At 41.3% G+C, this 15063-nt stretch overlaps 1 protein-coding gene across 2 annotated transcripts; it reads left to right on the plus strand.

The window, feature by feature from the left end:
• The first annotated feature begins 2592 nt into the window (after positions 1-2592).
• LOC124862368 (ER membrane protein complex subunit 10-like) lies at positions 2593-10403 on the plus strand. 2 transcript variants are annotated; one of them, XM_047356241.1, is made up of 8 exons: positions 2593-2750; positions 2880-2946; positions 4103-4215; positions 4386-4499; positions 4678-4862; positions 6147-6240; positions 9532-9629; positions 10098-10403. In XM_047356241.1, the coding sequence occupies exons 1-7, from the start codon at positions 2613-2615 to the stop codon at positions 9616-9618; spliced, it is 798 nt and encodes a 265-aa protein (XP_047212197.1). In that variant the 5' UTR covers positions 2593-2612; the 3' UTR covers positions 9619-9629; positions 10098-10403. The 2 variants fall into 2 exon arrangements, with proteins under 2 accessions (XP_047212197.1, XP_047212196.1); XM_047356240.1 differs by lacking the exon at positions 9532-9629.
• The last annotated feature ends 4660 nt before the right edge of the window (positions 10404-15063 follow it).

Here is a 15063-nt window from a genome sequence, read left to right on the forward strand (position 1 = left end):
CATATCAATTTAGCTAAATTTAAATAGAGTATTTATCACATCCATCCATCGTCTATCCGCTTATAAGGGCAGTGTGCTGGTGCCTCTCTTCAAAGGTAATTGGCCAGCCAGCACCCGACAGGCCGCCAGTTCATCACAGGGCAACACAAGGACACACAGGACAAACTACCATGCACACACACTCATACATAAGACCAACTAACCTGACCTGCATATTTTTGGATGGTGGTAGAAAGGTCGAGTAGGGAACCCATGCATTCAAAGGGAGAACATGTAAACATGCAGAAAGGCTCTTCTCAGGAAGTAGAGCAAAAGACTTGCTATAAGACAACAGTGTTAACAACTGCACCACCATGCAGCCCCGTTTTTCTTACATTCATAGAGATGTTTTATGATCTCATAGTGTAATATTTAAAATACAGTATCATGATCTTTCAACACGTGCAGCTTTCATCTGGGTGTTTCATTGTCTTGGTAAATGTGTTAAAGTCTATTATTTTGTGCTGCAGGAATAAAATAGTCACGATTTCCCACAGTAAGAGAAGTTATTTTATCCAGGCAATAGAGCTGCAAAAGTCTCTTGGGACAGATGCCAGATGTGCACAGCTGTTCTTTCCAGCTTAATGTGAACATGTCACAGTAACACTCTCATCCAAGGCTTGGGATTAAAGCAGCTAAAGCCAGGAGCTCAATCAGCTTGAGTATAAACTCACCCCTTGAGTGTGACAAACTAAAATGTTGGCACAAGCAAAGCACCGAGTGCTGACTAATGGATTTTAAAACACGAATAACTTTCCTTCCAACAGGACATAAATATTTAGTATTTCTTGTGAAAAGGGCCCTTGGAGCAGTGAGGGGTTGAGAGAAAGGTTGAGGAGGTCTTTTCTGGTCTGTTAGCAGCCTCTGCTGGTTCTGGATGTGTCTGTGCATGCAAATGCAATAAGAATCTCCAGGTTTGAACTGATAGGTATATTATCATGGATTTCACAATATTAATCTTTATTCATACATCATGACCAAAGTAAACCTTTATATTTGCCCATTAGGTAAATATTCTAAATATTCCAACCTTTTACAACAAATTATTTAGAACATTTACAGTTGCACAAGTGCAATTTATTCTAGTACGTTTTAATGTTATACACTCAGACTCAGATTCAAACCCTGTTACACTTCAATCCAAATATAATACAATACAGTAATGCTGCATGATTTATCCACTCATAATCGTGATCGCAATATCAGCAGTACAACACGGCAATCACAACGCATGGATGCCGCGCTTGCTATTATATTTCAAGTGGGGCTCGTTCAAGTTCTGCATCACAATAATATACTTGTCCAGTGGGATGGATTTTCCTCACTGCCCTTGATTTCCAAAGCCAATCGAGATTTTAATGTGTGAGATGATAGGTGGGGGGAACACCAAGAAGACAGAAAAGATAGAGAAGATTAAGGAAAACATGGATTAATTGCAGCAAATATTGTCATATTACTACTGGACAAAAGTATCAAACTTTTATGTTGCAACATCTCTTGATATTTTGCAGCCCTTAAAGTTTTAGTAAATCAAATGCCAAATACAAAAAAATGGATTCTCAAAAGAAAAGAGATGATTGCAATCTTCGCTTTAATAAGACTACATCCTAATAAAGCATGTGGTGACAGTGGAGAGGAGCCACTTGCTTGTAACAGGAAGTGACTGCTAGTGGAACCTGACTCTTTAGAAGAGTCCGTCTTTTATGACCAGCAGAGGACTGACAGGACTAGAAATACTAACAGACAAGCAAAGAAGTTATCAGCCAGGTTTCAGATTATGTAAAAAAAAAAAAGAAAACTGAGAATAAATGTGGTTAAAGGCCTGAACTCCATCTAGAAAAGAGACACAGCTAAACAGAGACATCTAAACTGGGTAGACTTTATATGTGAAATTAAAACAGAGCACATCAAGTTAAAGGCAGCAAGTACTCCATCAATGGAAGACAAGGACCACCTTGTGTTACAAACAGAGTACATACAGAACAGCAACAGCTCTGTCTGTGACAAACTCTCAACTAAGCAGTACTCGCTGTCCAAAAGTACTCCTGGCACCTGAGTAGGCCTACTTTCTTTGGGAATAGTGTGGACTATTATAAAGTTAAAAGCAGCAATAACTGCTGGTAGAAAGGAAAGAGAGTAAAAAGAGGAGAGTAAGGTAAAGGTGGCCCTTTCTCTTCTAACCTATAGCAGCATAACCAGCTAGATAGATGGTCATTATGTCCTAGATAGCTCAGGATAATCTAAACCATTTTAACTATCAGCTTTATCAGACTTATCCACATCCACATTTATTTGAACTTGAGTATGATATTTTTGATAACTGCAGAATAATTTTTCTTATGTTGTAAATTTGCCTTTACTATACAGTCTCTTGCTTCTCATTTTGTTATATTATATTTTACCAGGTGTGAATCTGCATGCCAGATACTTTGTTGCAGGTATACCTGAATTTCCCCACTGAAAAATAAAAATAAAATGTAAAAGTAAAAAAAAAAAAAGATTTACCCTCCTGGCCGGGGATCAAATGTGATCATCTAATGCACCGCTTTTATTCTGAAAATCCGGATGTTGCTATGTTGCTACATTTCAGCCAACTTCCGCTATCCACATTTGGCAAAATGACTCGTCTGTCACCGTTTAAAATTGCTCTTATTTTCATGGTTTTGTTCGTCGTATGCGCAGATTTTGTTTGCTGTAATAACGGCCGAAGGGTAAGAGTTAAATAAGTGATTATTCGGAATATTTTTTACAATAAGCCAAACAGGTTATTTTATTTTTGCTCAGGCTTTAGCATTAGCACTGAGGCTAAACGCAGATTTTTGTTTTTTTACTATTTTCAGGTTGGTGATCCGTTGGAGACTGAGCTGAGTGGTTTCTCTGTGCCTCTTGAGCACTCATTTGAACTCGGTGAGTAAATGTTTTAATTGTGAAGGTATATTATGTAGATCATTGCTCATGCTAATTTGCTAGATAAGCAGCCTTGTGCTCATCAAGCTAACACATTCCATCTTTTATTTTTCTAGATATGTTTATTACCCGGGGTAAATCAGGCATTATTTTCAGGCTTACCTTTGGGTTCTGTAATTTGGGCGTGTAAGAAAGTCGTTAACTTTTGTCTTTCTTTTATTTCACATTTACCTATTAAATTGATCTACACATAAATCAGAATACATTTAAGTTACTTTAATATAGCTTTGCACTTAAACTGCTTTAAATACTTTTAAAGATGTTCAAATTAGTGGACCACATAAATGAATGCCTGTATAGCTGCATGTTTGCCACTGTTATCTGTGGGGCCACCTGTAGTTTTGACAGTTTGGAGCAAACAGGTGTCTGTTAACACAATGCCGAGGTGTTAGTAATTAGCAGTTACCTTAGAGAAAGGACAGCTGTTTCCCATCAACTTGAAAGGGTTTAATGGGACAAAAAGTCCTTTATTCTGCAGTGAAAAGGATTATTTACAAGCAGACAACATTTAAGACAGCTGCTAATCTTCCCAGTAGCGGATATGACAGCAAATTCACACTAAAATTATACAACACTCAAAGAAACAAAAAATAAACCGTTTAATTTCAGACTTTACTGTTAGCCTGGTAAAAGTTCATGACTGAACAAGTATGTCTTGTTTGGAAGAGCTGAAGGAGAAAGCATCTTCTCTCTAAAAATAATATGGTGGCATGACTTTGGTTTGCAAATCTGCATCTGAACGAAAGACGAGACTTCTGGGACAATTTGTTTGGACAGACTGGACCAAAGTACCGTTGTTTGGCTATAATGCATACCACCACGTTTGGAGGAAATCAAACACAGCATATCAGCTCAAACGCCTCATGCTAACTGTCAATCACGGTGGTGAAGGGTTGATGATGATTGGTTGGGCGCCTTGCAGTCGTGGAGTCAATCATGAACCCTTTGTGTGAGTCAAATGTGTTGAGAGGCAGATAGACAGAGAGCTACCGTTTAAAAAGTAGTAGCCTAGGGAGTCTACAGAAAGTTTATTAATTGTACTGCTTGCATTTTAGTTATTTATGCTCATTGTGTATAAGGCTTTGATTTTCTTCAGATGATGTAGCAAAGTTTGAGTCTCGTGGATCGTTGCTGTTGAAAACGGGTCGGGAGCCGAGCGTCTCTCTGACTCAGAACCAGCTGTCAGAGGAGGACAGAGCCAAACTGAAGGTAAATCAGTGATCTGAAAACAGCAGACTGAATGGCCAAACCCACTGATGTTTCACAGAAATCTTTAGGCGTGGAAAATGACAAAACGTTGCTGGGAGATATATATTTTTTAAGCGAATGGTCTTACAACAGAAACATGGATTTGTGACATGCTTGATTTGTCTCCTCAGGAAGTGGCTGCAGTCGATGGTCTCTACAGAATCAGAGTGCCTCGAGTTTTCCTGCAAGCAGACAGACAGACGGAGTGGCAGATGGAAGGTCATCTCACAGCATTTGTCAGAGCTGTATGTATTTAACTGCTCATCTTCAAAATAGGATCAAAAATGTTGCTCATTACTCAAATAAATCGAGTAGGGTTTTTTCTATGAAAGACTTTATCAAAATGGAGATTTAATTTTATGTTTGAAGACAAATGGTTCCAAGGAAATGAAGTAATCAATCTGTTTGCTTTGTGGTTCTCAGTGTGCGATGGTTGAGTCCCATCTAAGCGACGTGATCACGCTTCACAGTGACGTTTCTGGATACCTCATTGGTGTCTCCATTGTGACTTTACCTGGAGCCTGCAGAGGCACCGAGGTCGAGGACGAAGTTGATCTTGAGGTTTTCAACACCACTCTGAGCATCATTGCTCCTGTAAACGCACCAGGGTCAGTTTACCATCAGTGTTTTCTCTTTTTCTTGTTTACAGCTGATGTGAAGCTTTTTGTGATTCTCGTTTAGAGATACGTTTGTTATTTAGAAACGTTTCAGACATATTTAGTGTTTATTAACGTCTTTGTAATCAGTGTGGTTCTGATTTGGCTGCCTGATGGCTGTAGCTAAAAGATAAATATTGTTCTTGCTGTTAACTGTTAAGGTGACAGTTAGAAGACTTTTTCCCACATGTTGCTGTGAGCTGTCAGTCAGCTGGTCATAGGAGAGGAATTTCATGAAGCTACGACACTATTAAAACATTAGTTTTAACACACTTACGACACGGTTTGGAATTTGGTGTCATTGTTTTCACGTCTGAAAACTACAAAAATAGAAGCATCAGAAATATTTGTACTTTATTCTCTGTCCCATTGTCTAAAACGTATGTCCTACTTCTTTCCTTTTATACTTCCTGTGTCCTTACTCCCTTCCTTCTATACCTCCTTGTTTGCTTCCTTCCTTTCCTTGTTTTATTGTGTCTATTTTTGTTTTCTTCTTTCCTTTCCTCGTGTTCCACCTTCCTTAATTGTGTTCTCCTTCTGTCTTGTATGTCCATCCTTCTATCCTTACCTTTGTCCTTCCTTTCTGTTCCCTCCCTCCTTTGGGTGCTTCCTGTATATTTCCTCCCTCATGCCCTTCCTTCTTTCCTCACTTGTGTCCTTTCTTATTTTGTCCATGTCCTTCCTTACTTTCCTTGAGTCCTTTGTTCCTTTCCTGCTTGCTTCTCTACTTATGTTTTGTGTCCTCCTCTCTTCCATCCATCCATCCAGTTTTTTTTTTTTTTTTTCAGCTCACATATTTAAAACCTGCCCACCATTGATAGTCGACTATTAGGATCGGGATTTCACATTTTAAATTACTACAAACGCAGCTGAATCTGAAAAAGTATGTCAAAAAGTTATGAGGACCAAAACTTTACAACACACCATCGTTGTCTGGACAAATTAGCATTGTGAGGACATTTTGTCCAGGTTCTCAAAATGCAAATCGTGCTAATGCTTAGATTTAGGACTAAGATGTGAATTGATTTTAGGTTACGTTAATGGTTAGCTATGTACCCATGACCTTAGGTTTACGGTTAGGGTATAAAAACCAATAGAAAATGAATAGAAGTCAATACTACGTCCTCACAAAGATATATATATATATATATACCAAAGTGTTTGTGTGCAGATTTTGGTTTTTACTGTTTCAAGCTTTTGTTTGAAAATTTATTAATTGGATTCTTTGTCTTCCAGACCAGAGACGGCTCTGTTCCTGGAACGGATGGAGCTAGAATCTGAGAAGAAAGGGAAGAATACGCAAGAGCAGAAGTCGTTCTTTGCCAAATACGTAAGAGCATGAGGCCTCTGAAGCTGCTGATGAGGCTTGGAGGTTGAACCCGAAGTTCTGGGATGTGTTTTAACTACGCATGGGGTTGTAAAAGCTATCAGGGTTTATAATAAGGTTAATAAAACGACGGTTAATCAGGTCAAATGTTCTGGCATACCATTGTTAGAGTTTAAAGTACTGTTAATAAGAGCTCGGAAGAAAGTGACAAGGTTTTCTCTGGATCATGAAGTAACGCACGTTGCTGTGCACTGCCGGTCTGCTGGCTGACACAAAAAGCACTTGAGAACTATTAAAATTAGTGTTAATGATATATTTTCAATTTATTTATATAGCGCCAATTCACAACACGTCGTCTCAAGACACTTCACAAAAGTCAGGTTCATTTCCAATTAATCCTAATCATTGAACAGTTCAGTCAGATTCAGTTATTTATTCAAATTGGATAAAATGTTTTTCTATCTAAGGAAACCCAGCAGATTGCATCCAGTCAGTGACTTGCAGCATTCCCTCCTCCCAGATGAGCATGTAGAGACAGTGGACAGTCACTGGCGTTGACTTTGCAGCAATCCCTCATACTGAGCATGCATGTAGCGACAGTGGAGAGGAAAAACTCTCTTTTAACAGGAAGAAACCTCCAGCAGAACCAGGCTCAGTGTGAGCGGCCATCTGCCACGACCGACTCTGGGTTTGAGAGAACAGAGCAGAGACACAAAGAGAACAAAGAAGCACTGATCCAGGAGTCCTTTCTATGGGAAGGAAAAGTAAATGTTAATGAATGTAGCTCCTTTAGTCGTTTCACCTAGAAAGAAAGAACAGATAAACTCTGAGCCAGTTTTCAAGGTTAGAGTCTGAAAGAGAGCACATATAATTAGTTACAGTAAAAGCTCAGTCAATCGCCATGTCTAGGAGAGAGAAAGGGTTAAACACTAAAAGACAGGGCCATGTGGATCATCAGTAGAAAGTGAGCATTAAGTTGTTGTCAGCAGAAGCTTGGACGATTCCCCTCTCCAGAAAGGTGTCACAGGTAGACACAGAGTCAGGCCAGGTGTAGCTTCTAGGAAGAGAAAAGAGAGAACAAAGTTAAAAGCTGAAATAACAGCAAATAATGCAAAATTGGAGAGTAGTGTGAGAATGTAGTGAAGAGGGTGAAAGTGGTCATTATGTCCTCCAGCAGTCTAAGCCTATAGCAGCATAACTACAGAGATAGCTCAGGATAAACTAAGCCACTATAACTGTAAGCTTTATTAAAAAGGAAAGTTTTAAGCCTAGCCTTAAAAGTAGACAGGGTGTCTGCCTCACGGACTAAAACTGGGAGCTGGTTCCACAGGAGAGGAGCCTGATAACTAAAGGATCTGCCTCCCATTCTACTTCTAGAGACTCTAGGAACCACCAGTAAACCTGCAGTCTGAGAACAAAGTGCTCTGTTAGGAACATATGGACCAATCAGATCTCTGATGTATGATGGAGCTAAATCATTAAGGGCTTTATATGTGAGGAGGAGAATTTTAAATTATATTCTGGATTTAACAGGGAGCCAATGAAGAGAAGCTAAAATAGGAGAAATATGATCTCTCTTTTTAATTTTCATCAGAACTCTTGCTGCAGCATTTTTAATCAGCTGAAGGCTTTTAACTGCATTTTGTGGACATCCTGATAGTAAAGAATTACAATAGTCCAGCCCTGAAGTAACAAATGCATGGACTAGTTTTTCAGCGTCACTCCTAGATAGGATATTTCTAATTTTGGCAATGTTCCGGAGATGAAAGAAGGAAATCCTAGAAACCTGTTTAATATGGGATTTAAATGACATGTCCTGGTCAAAAATAACACCAACGTTTTTTACTTTATTACCGGAGGTCAATTTAATGCCATCCAGGTTAAGTGATTGACTAAGCAGTTTCTTTTTCAAAGACTCCGATCCAACGACGACAACGTCGGTCTTGTCTGAATTTAGAAGCAGAAAATTTAAAGTCATCCAAGTTTTTATATCTTCAAGACATGCTTGTAGTCTAACTGGTTGGGTTCATCAGGATTTATGGATAAGTAAAGCTGAGTATCATCAGCGTAACAGTGAAAATTTATCCTATGCTGCCTGATAATTTGACCTATTGGAAGCATATATATAGTAAAGAGAATTGGCCCAAGTACTGAGCCCTGTGGTACTCCACAATTAACCCTGGAGTTTAAAGATGATTTATCATTTACATGAACAAACTGGAATCTGTCAGACAGATAAGATTTAAACCAGCCTACCGCTGTTCCCCTGATTCCTACAGCATATTCCAGCCTTTCTAAGAGAATTTTGTGATCGACTGGATCAAATGCATCACTGAGATCTAACAGAACCAGAACAGACACAAGTCCATTATCTGAGGCCATAAGAATATCATTAGTGACTTTCAGCTGAGTTGTTTCAGTGCTATGATGAGCTCTGAAGCCTGACTGAAACTCTTCAAACAGGTCATTGTTGTGTAAATGTTCACACATTTGATTAGCAACTATTTTCTCAAGAATTTTAGATAAGAATGGAAGATTGGATATAGGTCTGTAATTTTTCAAGTCATCTCGATCAAGCGAAGATTTCTTAAGTAAAGGTTTAATTACAGCTAACTTAAAAGCTCGTGGTACATATCCATTTACTAAGGATAGGTTATTTTTTCAGGTAGATTTTCACAAGTCTTTGTATCAAAATGCCAAGAAATAAATGTTATAGTTTACACCAATACATCAACATGTTATTTTAGCAGCGGTGGGAACATTTGTTTTACTTTTCTTCTTTTAAATAAAAGGGATTCATTCATTTTCTATGTTCTTGTTTTAAAACTTTGGTAATACCTTGAAACCGTGATTCCATCTTATTCTTCTTCAAAATGTCTTTCCCGTGTGGAGCTCGTGCAATGAAAGAGAAAGCATGAAACACATGAAGTGTTTTTGGCTGAAATAATAAAATGCTTTCTGTTTTTGGTTCTTAAGGCCATCTTATTAATCTGGGCTTCCATGGCACTCAAACAAAAACAAAAGATTTTAAAACCAGCTTTGAGCTGCAACATTTTCCTTCACTTGTTTTTTTAATTATTTCACTTCTTTCACAATTAAATTTAAAGAAAACAGACATGTTTGTTTGTCTGCTACATTTTGTAGTAAGGTTTTTCACTGGGGTCACATTCGTGTGGTCCGGATCGACTCGGTACTGTGTCCTCTCGCTTGGCTCGTCTGGATTCTGTTCGTGTTGTTCTATGCTGTGTTTGTGCCCTGCTCTGTGTCCAGTGACTGTGTGTTGCTGTGTTCCAGTGGTATTTGATACTGGGAGGTGCCATCTTCCTCATGCTCACCAATTCGGCACAGCCCCCAGCAGGGGGCGGCAGAGAGCAGAGCTGATTCCCACTGAAGTACAGTTTCCTTACTTGTGGCTCATTCTGTCCTTCCTCTTCTTCTCCTCTTCCTGCTCCTCCTCCTCTCTCTGTTTACTTATCAGCCAGACTAACTGAAACAATCTGGAGTTTTTCACTTCCTTCTTCTTTTTTCTCTATGAAGCCTTCTCAGACGTCGAATACCAAATAATTGTTTTGGCTGATAGTTTCTAAAAATGAATTGAATCCCAACATTTAGAAAATTAGTAAAGCTCAAATGTGTTTGGTGTTTGACCTTGAGACCTCGACTATGTAGTCTCTCACCCTCCTGAAGAACGTTAACATTTTCTTCTCTTCTGCTGAGAAAAAAATTTGACCTAATCTGGGATGAAATAAATCAACAACTTTTTCCAAATACATTCAAGTGATGACAGTTAATTCTCATTATTTAAATTATGAATTGTTGTAGTTAGTTATGTATCTTTCATTTCATTTTATGTTCTGCAGTGGATGTACATCGTGCCTCTCGTTCTTTTCCTGATGATGTCTGGTGCCCAGGACCAATCAGGAGGCGGCGCTGGCGGTGGTGCAGCCAACGGAGGAGGTCGATGATCAACAGTGGTGTTTATTTTTTTTCCTGGTAACGCTCACCAAACAATAATGCTCAGATTTGACCTGCTGTACATAATCCTATTTAAGGAAGATAAATATTTGTTGTGCATCTTAAACCTGTACAGTAAAAAGGAGACATTGTGACCCGCAGACGACTGCACTTTTATTACTAATGTGAGAAATAAAGTATTTATTACTTTACTTGTTTGGGTTTTTTGCTTGAATCAACAAAAACAAACAAAAAAAACGATGTTAGTCTGTTTTCTAGAGACTTTAATGTAACGTCATGAAGATGTCATCTTCAGGACGATGCTGTTCCAACACGAAGAAGGTTTTTAAGATTCACATTTAAATGGTTGTTTTTCAATATAAGTCTCAGTTCAGGTGTTGTCAGCCTGTTTTAAACATGCAGTTGTGCAGCCTATGTCTAAAACAAAAAACCTAAGCTTGACTCATCTGTTGTTTCACATTTAGGCCCATTTCAAACCTTCCTATCAGAAATTCTGGAGAGCAAAGTTATTTGTGCAGCTGCAGAGCTTTTTAATTTCACACAATATTCTTGAAAAGTTTTGGTCTCTTTTTAAAGCTCTTCAAAGCTCTTTGAATCTCACCACAGTGTTCACTCTCACTTAAACAGTCAGGAGCACCAAGCTAAATTTCTGAGGTTTAAACAGTTGGAAAAACAAGCTATCCTAGTGTGTCTCCAAGTTGACTTCATTGGGACCATTTTTGAATGACAGCTAACTGGATCTGTCTCTGTATTTTAGGCATGAGTCAACCTCCCAGCATCACAATCCCTGTGTCAACATTACATCACCTCATTTTCCTGTGTCCAGCTGTTTTTAGTCCACACCTCTAACTGTGAGGAACATCCTTTTATTTTTGGGAGGCTCAGTGTTAAGCTTCAGCAGCGTCTGTTCTGATCATCAGAAAGATCCTTCTCAGAATGACTCGCCCTGTTCCTTATGCTCCTCCGTGACGGTTTTCGTTCCCGGCTTCTGCTGCCTGCTTGAAAAACATGAGCTATAGGGCTGCACAACAAGCTGAGAGAAAGAGATTTGGACTGGAATGAACTTCTCTCTGTAAAGAAAATTTAAAACAGAGGATGAAGTTTGGGTATTTATGCAGTTAAATTGTTTGTTGTATGTTTCTCCTAGAATGGTTTGAAGGAATTTCTTAAGCAAAGATGTTCGTCTAAATGCCTTTAAGATTAGAAAAATGACAAACTAAGCCAAAAACGGAATAAGTATGTGGAAAAACCAACTACCCCTTTAATGTAGTGGCTTGTAGATTAAGTTTAACCTTTAAAAGCAATATCTTTCAATAACCATCTTCTGTATAACCTTATCAGTGTCATCATTGCTGAGGAATTTGAGGCCACTTTGTTTTTACAATGTTGCTTCATTTCATTGAGTTTTCTGCTCCATGTCCCCCCACATCATTTTTATCCAGCTGAGGACTGGGTTTTGACTGGGCCGTTGCAATCCTCTAATGCTTTTCGTTTTTCACTTGTGAAAAATTCTAATGATGGACTTCTCCTAGATTGACGTGCAGCAACAGTTGCTCCCCTAGGGTAATTGTGGATTTTGTAAACGCACCCCTGCATCCCGGGAAGCAAATATTTAAGTCAGTTTTTCTGCAGACTTGAGAACTTAATATCTGCACACATTTTAAGGTCATTAGATAACAAAAGATAAATAGTGTGACTTGAGATGTAGAGAAAGGCGAGAGACATGCAGGCTGCTGCTTGCAAAGCAGCAGGGTGTCATAAATCACTGTTGCATGGAGACCAATGTCAGCATTTGTCAGACTGACCCCCCTAATACACACCTCTCATTTGACATCTCATGCTTAGGAGGCAGTTTGAAGGTTTATGTTTCACTGAAAGTGGGGAAGGGGGGTTAATTTGGCCTGTCGTTTTCACGCTATAAATCTGCCCATGTTGACTACAGAGTTTAGTTGGAGCTGATCTGAGATTTACAAATAGTATCTGAGCTTTATTAGACCAACCTCACGCTGAAAGCTATGAAGTTGCTTAAAGATCAGTAATGAACTATTGTTCGTTCACTCAAACTAAAAACCAGGTTTTATTTTAAGAAAAGTCACCCAAAACATTTTACCCAGAGTAGAAATTAAAGCTAACAAATCAAAAATTGGCTACAGAACTACTGGGTATTGCATCAGATTTAGTAAAAGTCACAAACTATTTTGCAGTTAAAAAAAGGGTGAGGGTCAAACTTTGCTCAGTTTCTATTGCTACACCATGAGCTGAGTTTTAATTAGTCTAAAGCTTGATCATGCTGCTGCAGATGAGAGCTGTGGGTTAGATAGAAAGTGTTGAGATATTTCCAGTCTTAACTTAAGAAGTTACTTCAAATAAAATCCTGACATAATATTCAGCAAATTATTTAAAATGTAGAAAAAACTCTAAAAGATTATTTTACACTTAAACACTGACTCTAAAACACTGTTTTACTTCAATAAAGTTAGTCCCCAGTCTGACCCCTGGGTTTAGACTTAAAAGTCCAAAATACTGGACATCAAATTATGAATTTGAATTATAAGATTTAATCAACCTGATCAAAAAACCCAAAATTATTCTGATATAGAAGATTAAAAAATAAGATTTAAATCCACAGGGTGGTCGGACACTCCCTTAGAGATAGGGTGAGGAGCTCTGAGTAGAGCCGCTGCTCCTCCACATCGAGAGGTCCGCTCCCCTGGACGCCTCCCTCAGGATGTGTTTAAGGCATGTCCCACAGGGAGGAGGCCCAGGACACGCTTGAGGGACTATGTCTCTCAGCTGTCCTGGAAATGCCTCGGGCTTCCCCCGGAGGAGCTGGAGGAGGTGTCTAATAAGATGATTGTCAATAGGAGCAACTTCTTGAGTTAAAAATAGACATAAAACTTCTTACATGCCTATTAAAATAACTATTAACTATAATCGATACGGTTATTAAAATTATTAGAAACATTGCTCTCCTCCTTGAACCGCCACCTTAACGTGGTGGAGGGGTTTGAGTGCTTGAATGATCCTAGAGGCTATGTTGTCTGGGGCTTAAATGCCCCTGGTAGGGTCTCCCATGGCAAACAGGCTCTAGGTGACGGGTCAGACAAAGAGCGGTTCAAGAACCCCTCATGGCGACTCCGAAATCGAGGCACGTGACGTCGCCCGGTACGGCGGGGCCGGGGTCCCACTCTGGAACCAGGCCTGGGGTCGGGACTCGTCGGAGAGCGCCTGGTGGCTGGGTTGCTCCTCGCGGGACCCGGCCGGGCCAAGCCCGAACGAGAGATGCGAGACCATCCCCCAGTGGGCCCACCACCTGCAGGGGGAATCGTGAAGGACCGGTGCAAAAGAGGATTGGGCGGCGGACGAAGGTGGAGACCTCGGCGGCCCGATTTCCGGATGCTTAGAATGGCTCTAGGGACGTGGAATGTCACCTCGCTGGGGGGGAAGGAGCCTGAGCTTGTGCGGGAGGTTGAGAGATATCGACTAGAAATAGTCGGGCTCACCTCCACGCACAGCGTGGGCTCTGGAACCCATCTCCTCGAGAGGGGTTGGACTCTCTTCTACTCCCCGTGGGAGTGGCCCACGGGGAGAGGCGGCGGGCTGGGGTGGGTTTGCTTGTCGCCCCCCCAGCTCAGCCGTCTAGTGTTGGGGTTTACCCCAGTGGATGAGAGGGTCGCATCCCTGTGCCTTCGGGTTGGGGAGAGGTCTCTGACTATCATTTCAGCCTACGGGCCGAGTGGTAGTGCAGAGTACACGGCCTTCTTGGCATCCCTGTCGGGGGGGCTGGATAGTGCCCCTCCCAGGGACTCCATTATTCTGCTGGGGGACTTCAACGCCCACGTGGGAAACGACAGTGACACCTGGAGAGGCGTGATCGGGAGGAATGGCCTCCCCGATCTGAATCCGAGCGGTGTTTTGTTATTGGACTTCTGTGCTAGTCACAGATTGTCCATAATGAACACCATGTTCAAACATAAGGGTGTCCATCAGTGCACTTGGCACCAATGATTGACTTTGTTGTCGTATCATCAGACCTTCGGCGGCATGTTTTAGACACTTGGGTGAAGAGAGGGGCTGAGCTGTCCACTGATCACCACCTGGTGGTGAGTTGGATCCGCTGGGGGAGGAGAAAGCCGGACAGACTTGGCAGGCCCAAGTGCATAGTGAGGGTCTGCTGGGAACGTCTGGCGGACCCCTTGGCCAGGGATGTATTCAACTCTCACCTCCGAGAGAGCTTTGACCAGATTCCGAGGGATGTTGGAGACATAGAGTCCGAGTGGACCATGTTTTCCGCATCTATTGTCGATGCTACTGCCCGTAGCTGCGGCCGTACGGTCTGCGGTTCTTGTCGCGGCGGCAATTCCCGAACCCGATGGTGGACACCGGCAATAAGGGATGCTGTCAAGCTGAAGAAGGAGTCCTATCGGCTGTGGTTGGCTTGTGGGACTCCTGAGGCGGCTGACGGGTACCGTGGGGCCAAGCGTGCCGCGGCCCCACGATTCTGGCAAACCGTCTGGCGCCTCAGGAGGGGGAAGCAGTGCTTCGCCAACACTGTTTATAGTGGGGGTGGGGAGCTGCTGACCTCGACTGGGGACATTATCGGGCGGTGGAAGGAGTACTTCGAGGATCTCCTCAATCCTGCCATCACGCATTCCCTGGTGGAAACAGAGGCTGGGGACTCGGGGTTGGACTCTTTCATCACCTAGGCTGAAGTCACCGAGGTGGTTAAAAAGCTCCGCGGTGGCAAAGCTTCGGGGGTGGATGAGATCCGCCCTGAGTACCTCAAGTCTTTGGATGTTGCGGGGCTGTCATGGTTGACACGCCTCTTCAACATTGCGTGGCGGACGGGGA

The sequence above is a fragment of the Girardinichthys multiradiatus genome, chromosome X, assembly GCF_021462225.1.
Source record: "Girardinichthys multiradiatus isolate DD_20200921_A chromosome X, DD_fGirMul_XY1, whole genome shotgun sequence".
Taxonomy (NCBI): Eukaryota; Metazoa; Chordata; class Actinopteri; order Cyprinodontiformes; family Goodeidae; genus Girardinichthys; species Girardinichthys multiradiatus.

What these genes read in the sequence shown, in the direction of transcription:
- LOC124862368 (XM_047356240.1), top strand. Translation starts at nt 2,613, where the DNA reads ATGTTGCTACATTTCAGCCAACTTCCGCTATCCACATTTGGCAAAATG. An exon ending in TGAGCACTCATTTGAACTCG is followed by an intron (nt 2,947 to 4,102) that starts GTGAGTAAATGT and finishes GATTTTCTTCAG; the next exon opens with ATGATGTAGCAAAGTTTGAG. An exon ending in AGGACAGAGCCAAACTGAAG is followed by an intron (nt 4,216 to 4,385) that starts GTAAATCAGTGA and finishes TTGTCTCCTCAG; the next exon opens with GAAGTGGCTGCAGTCGATGG.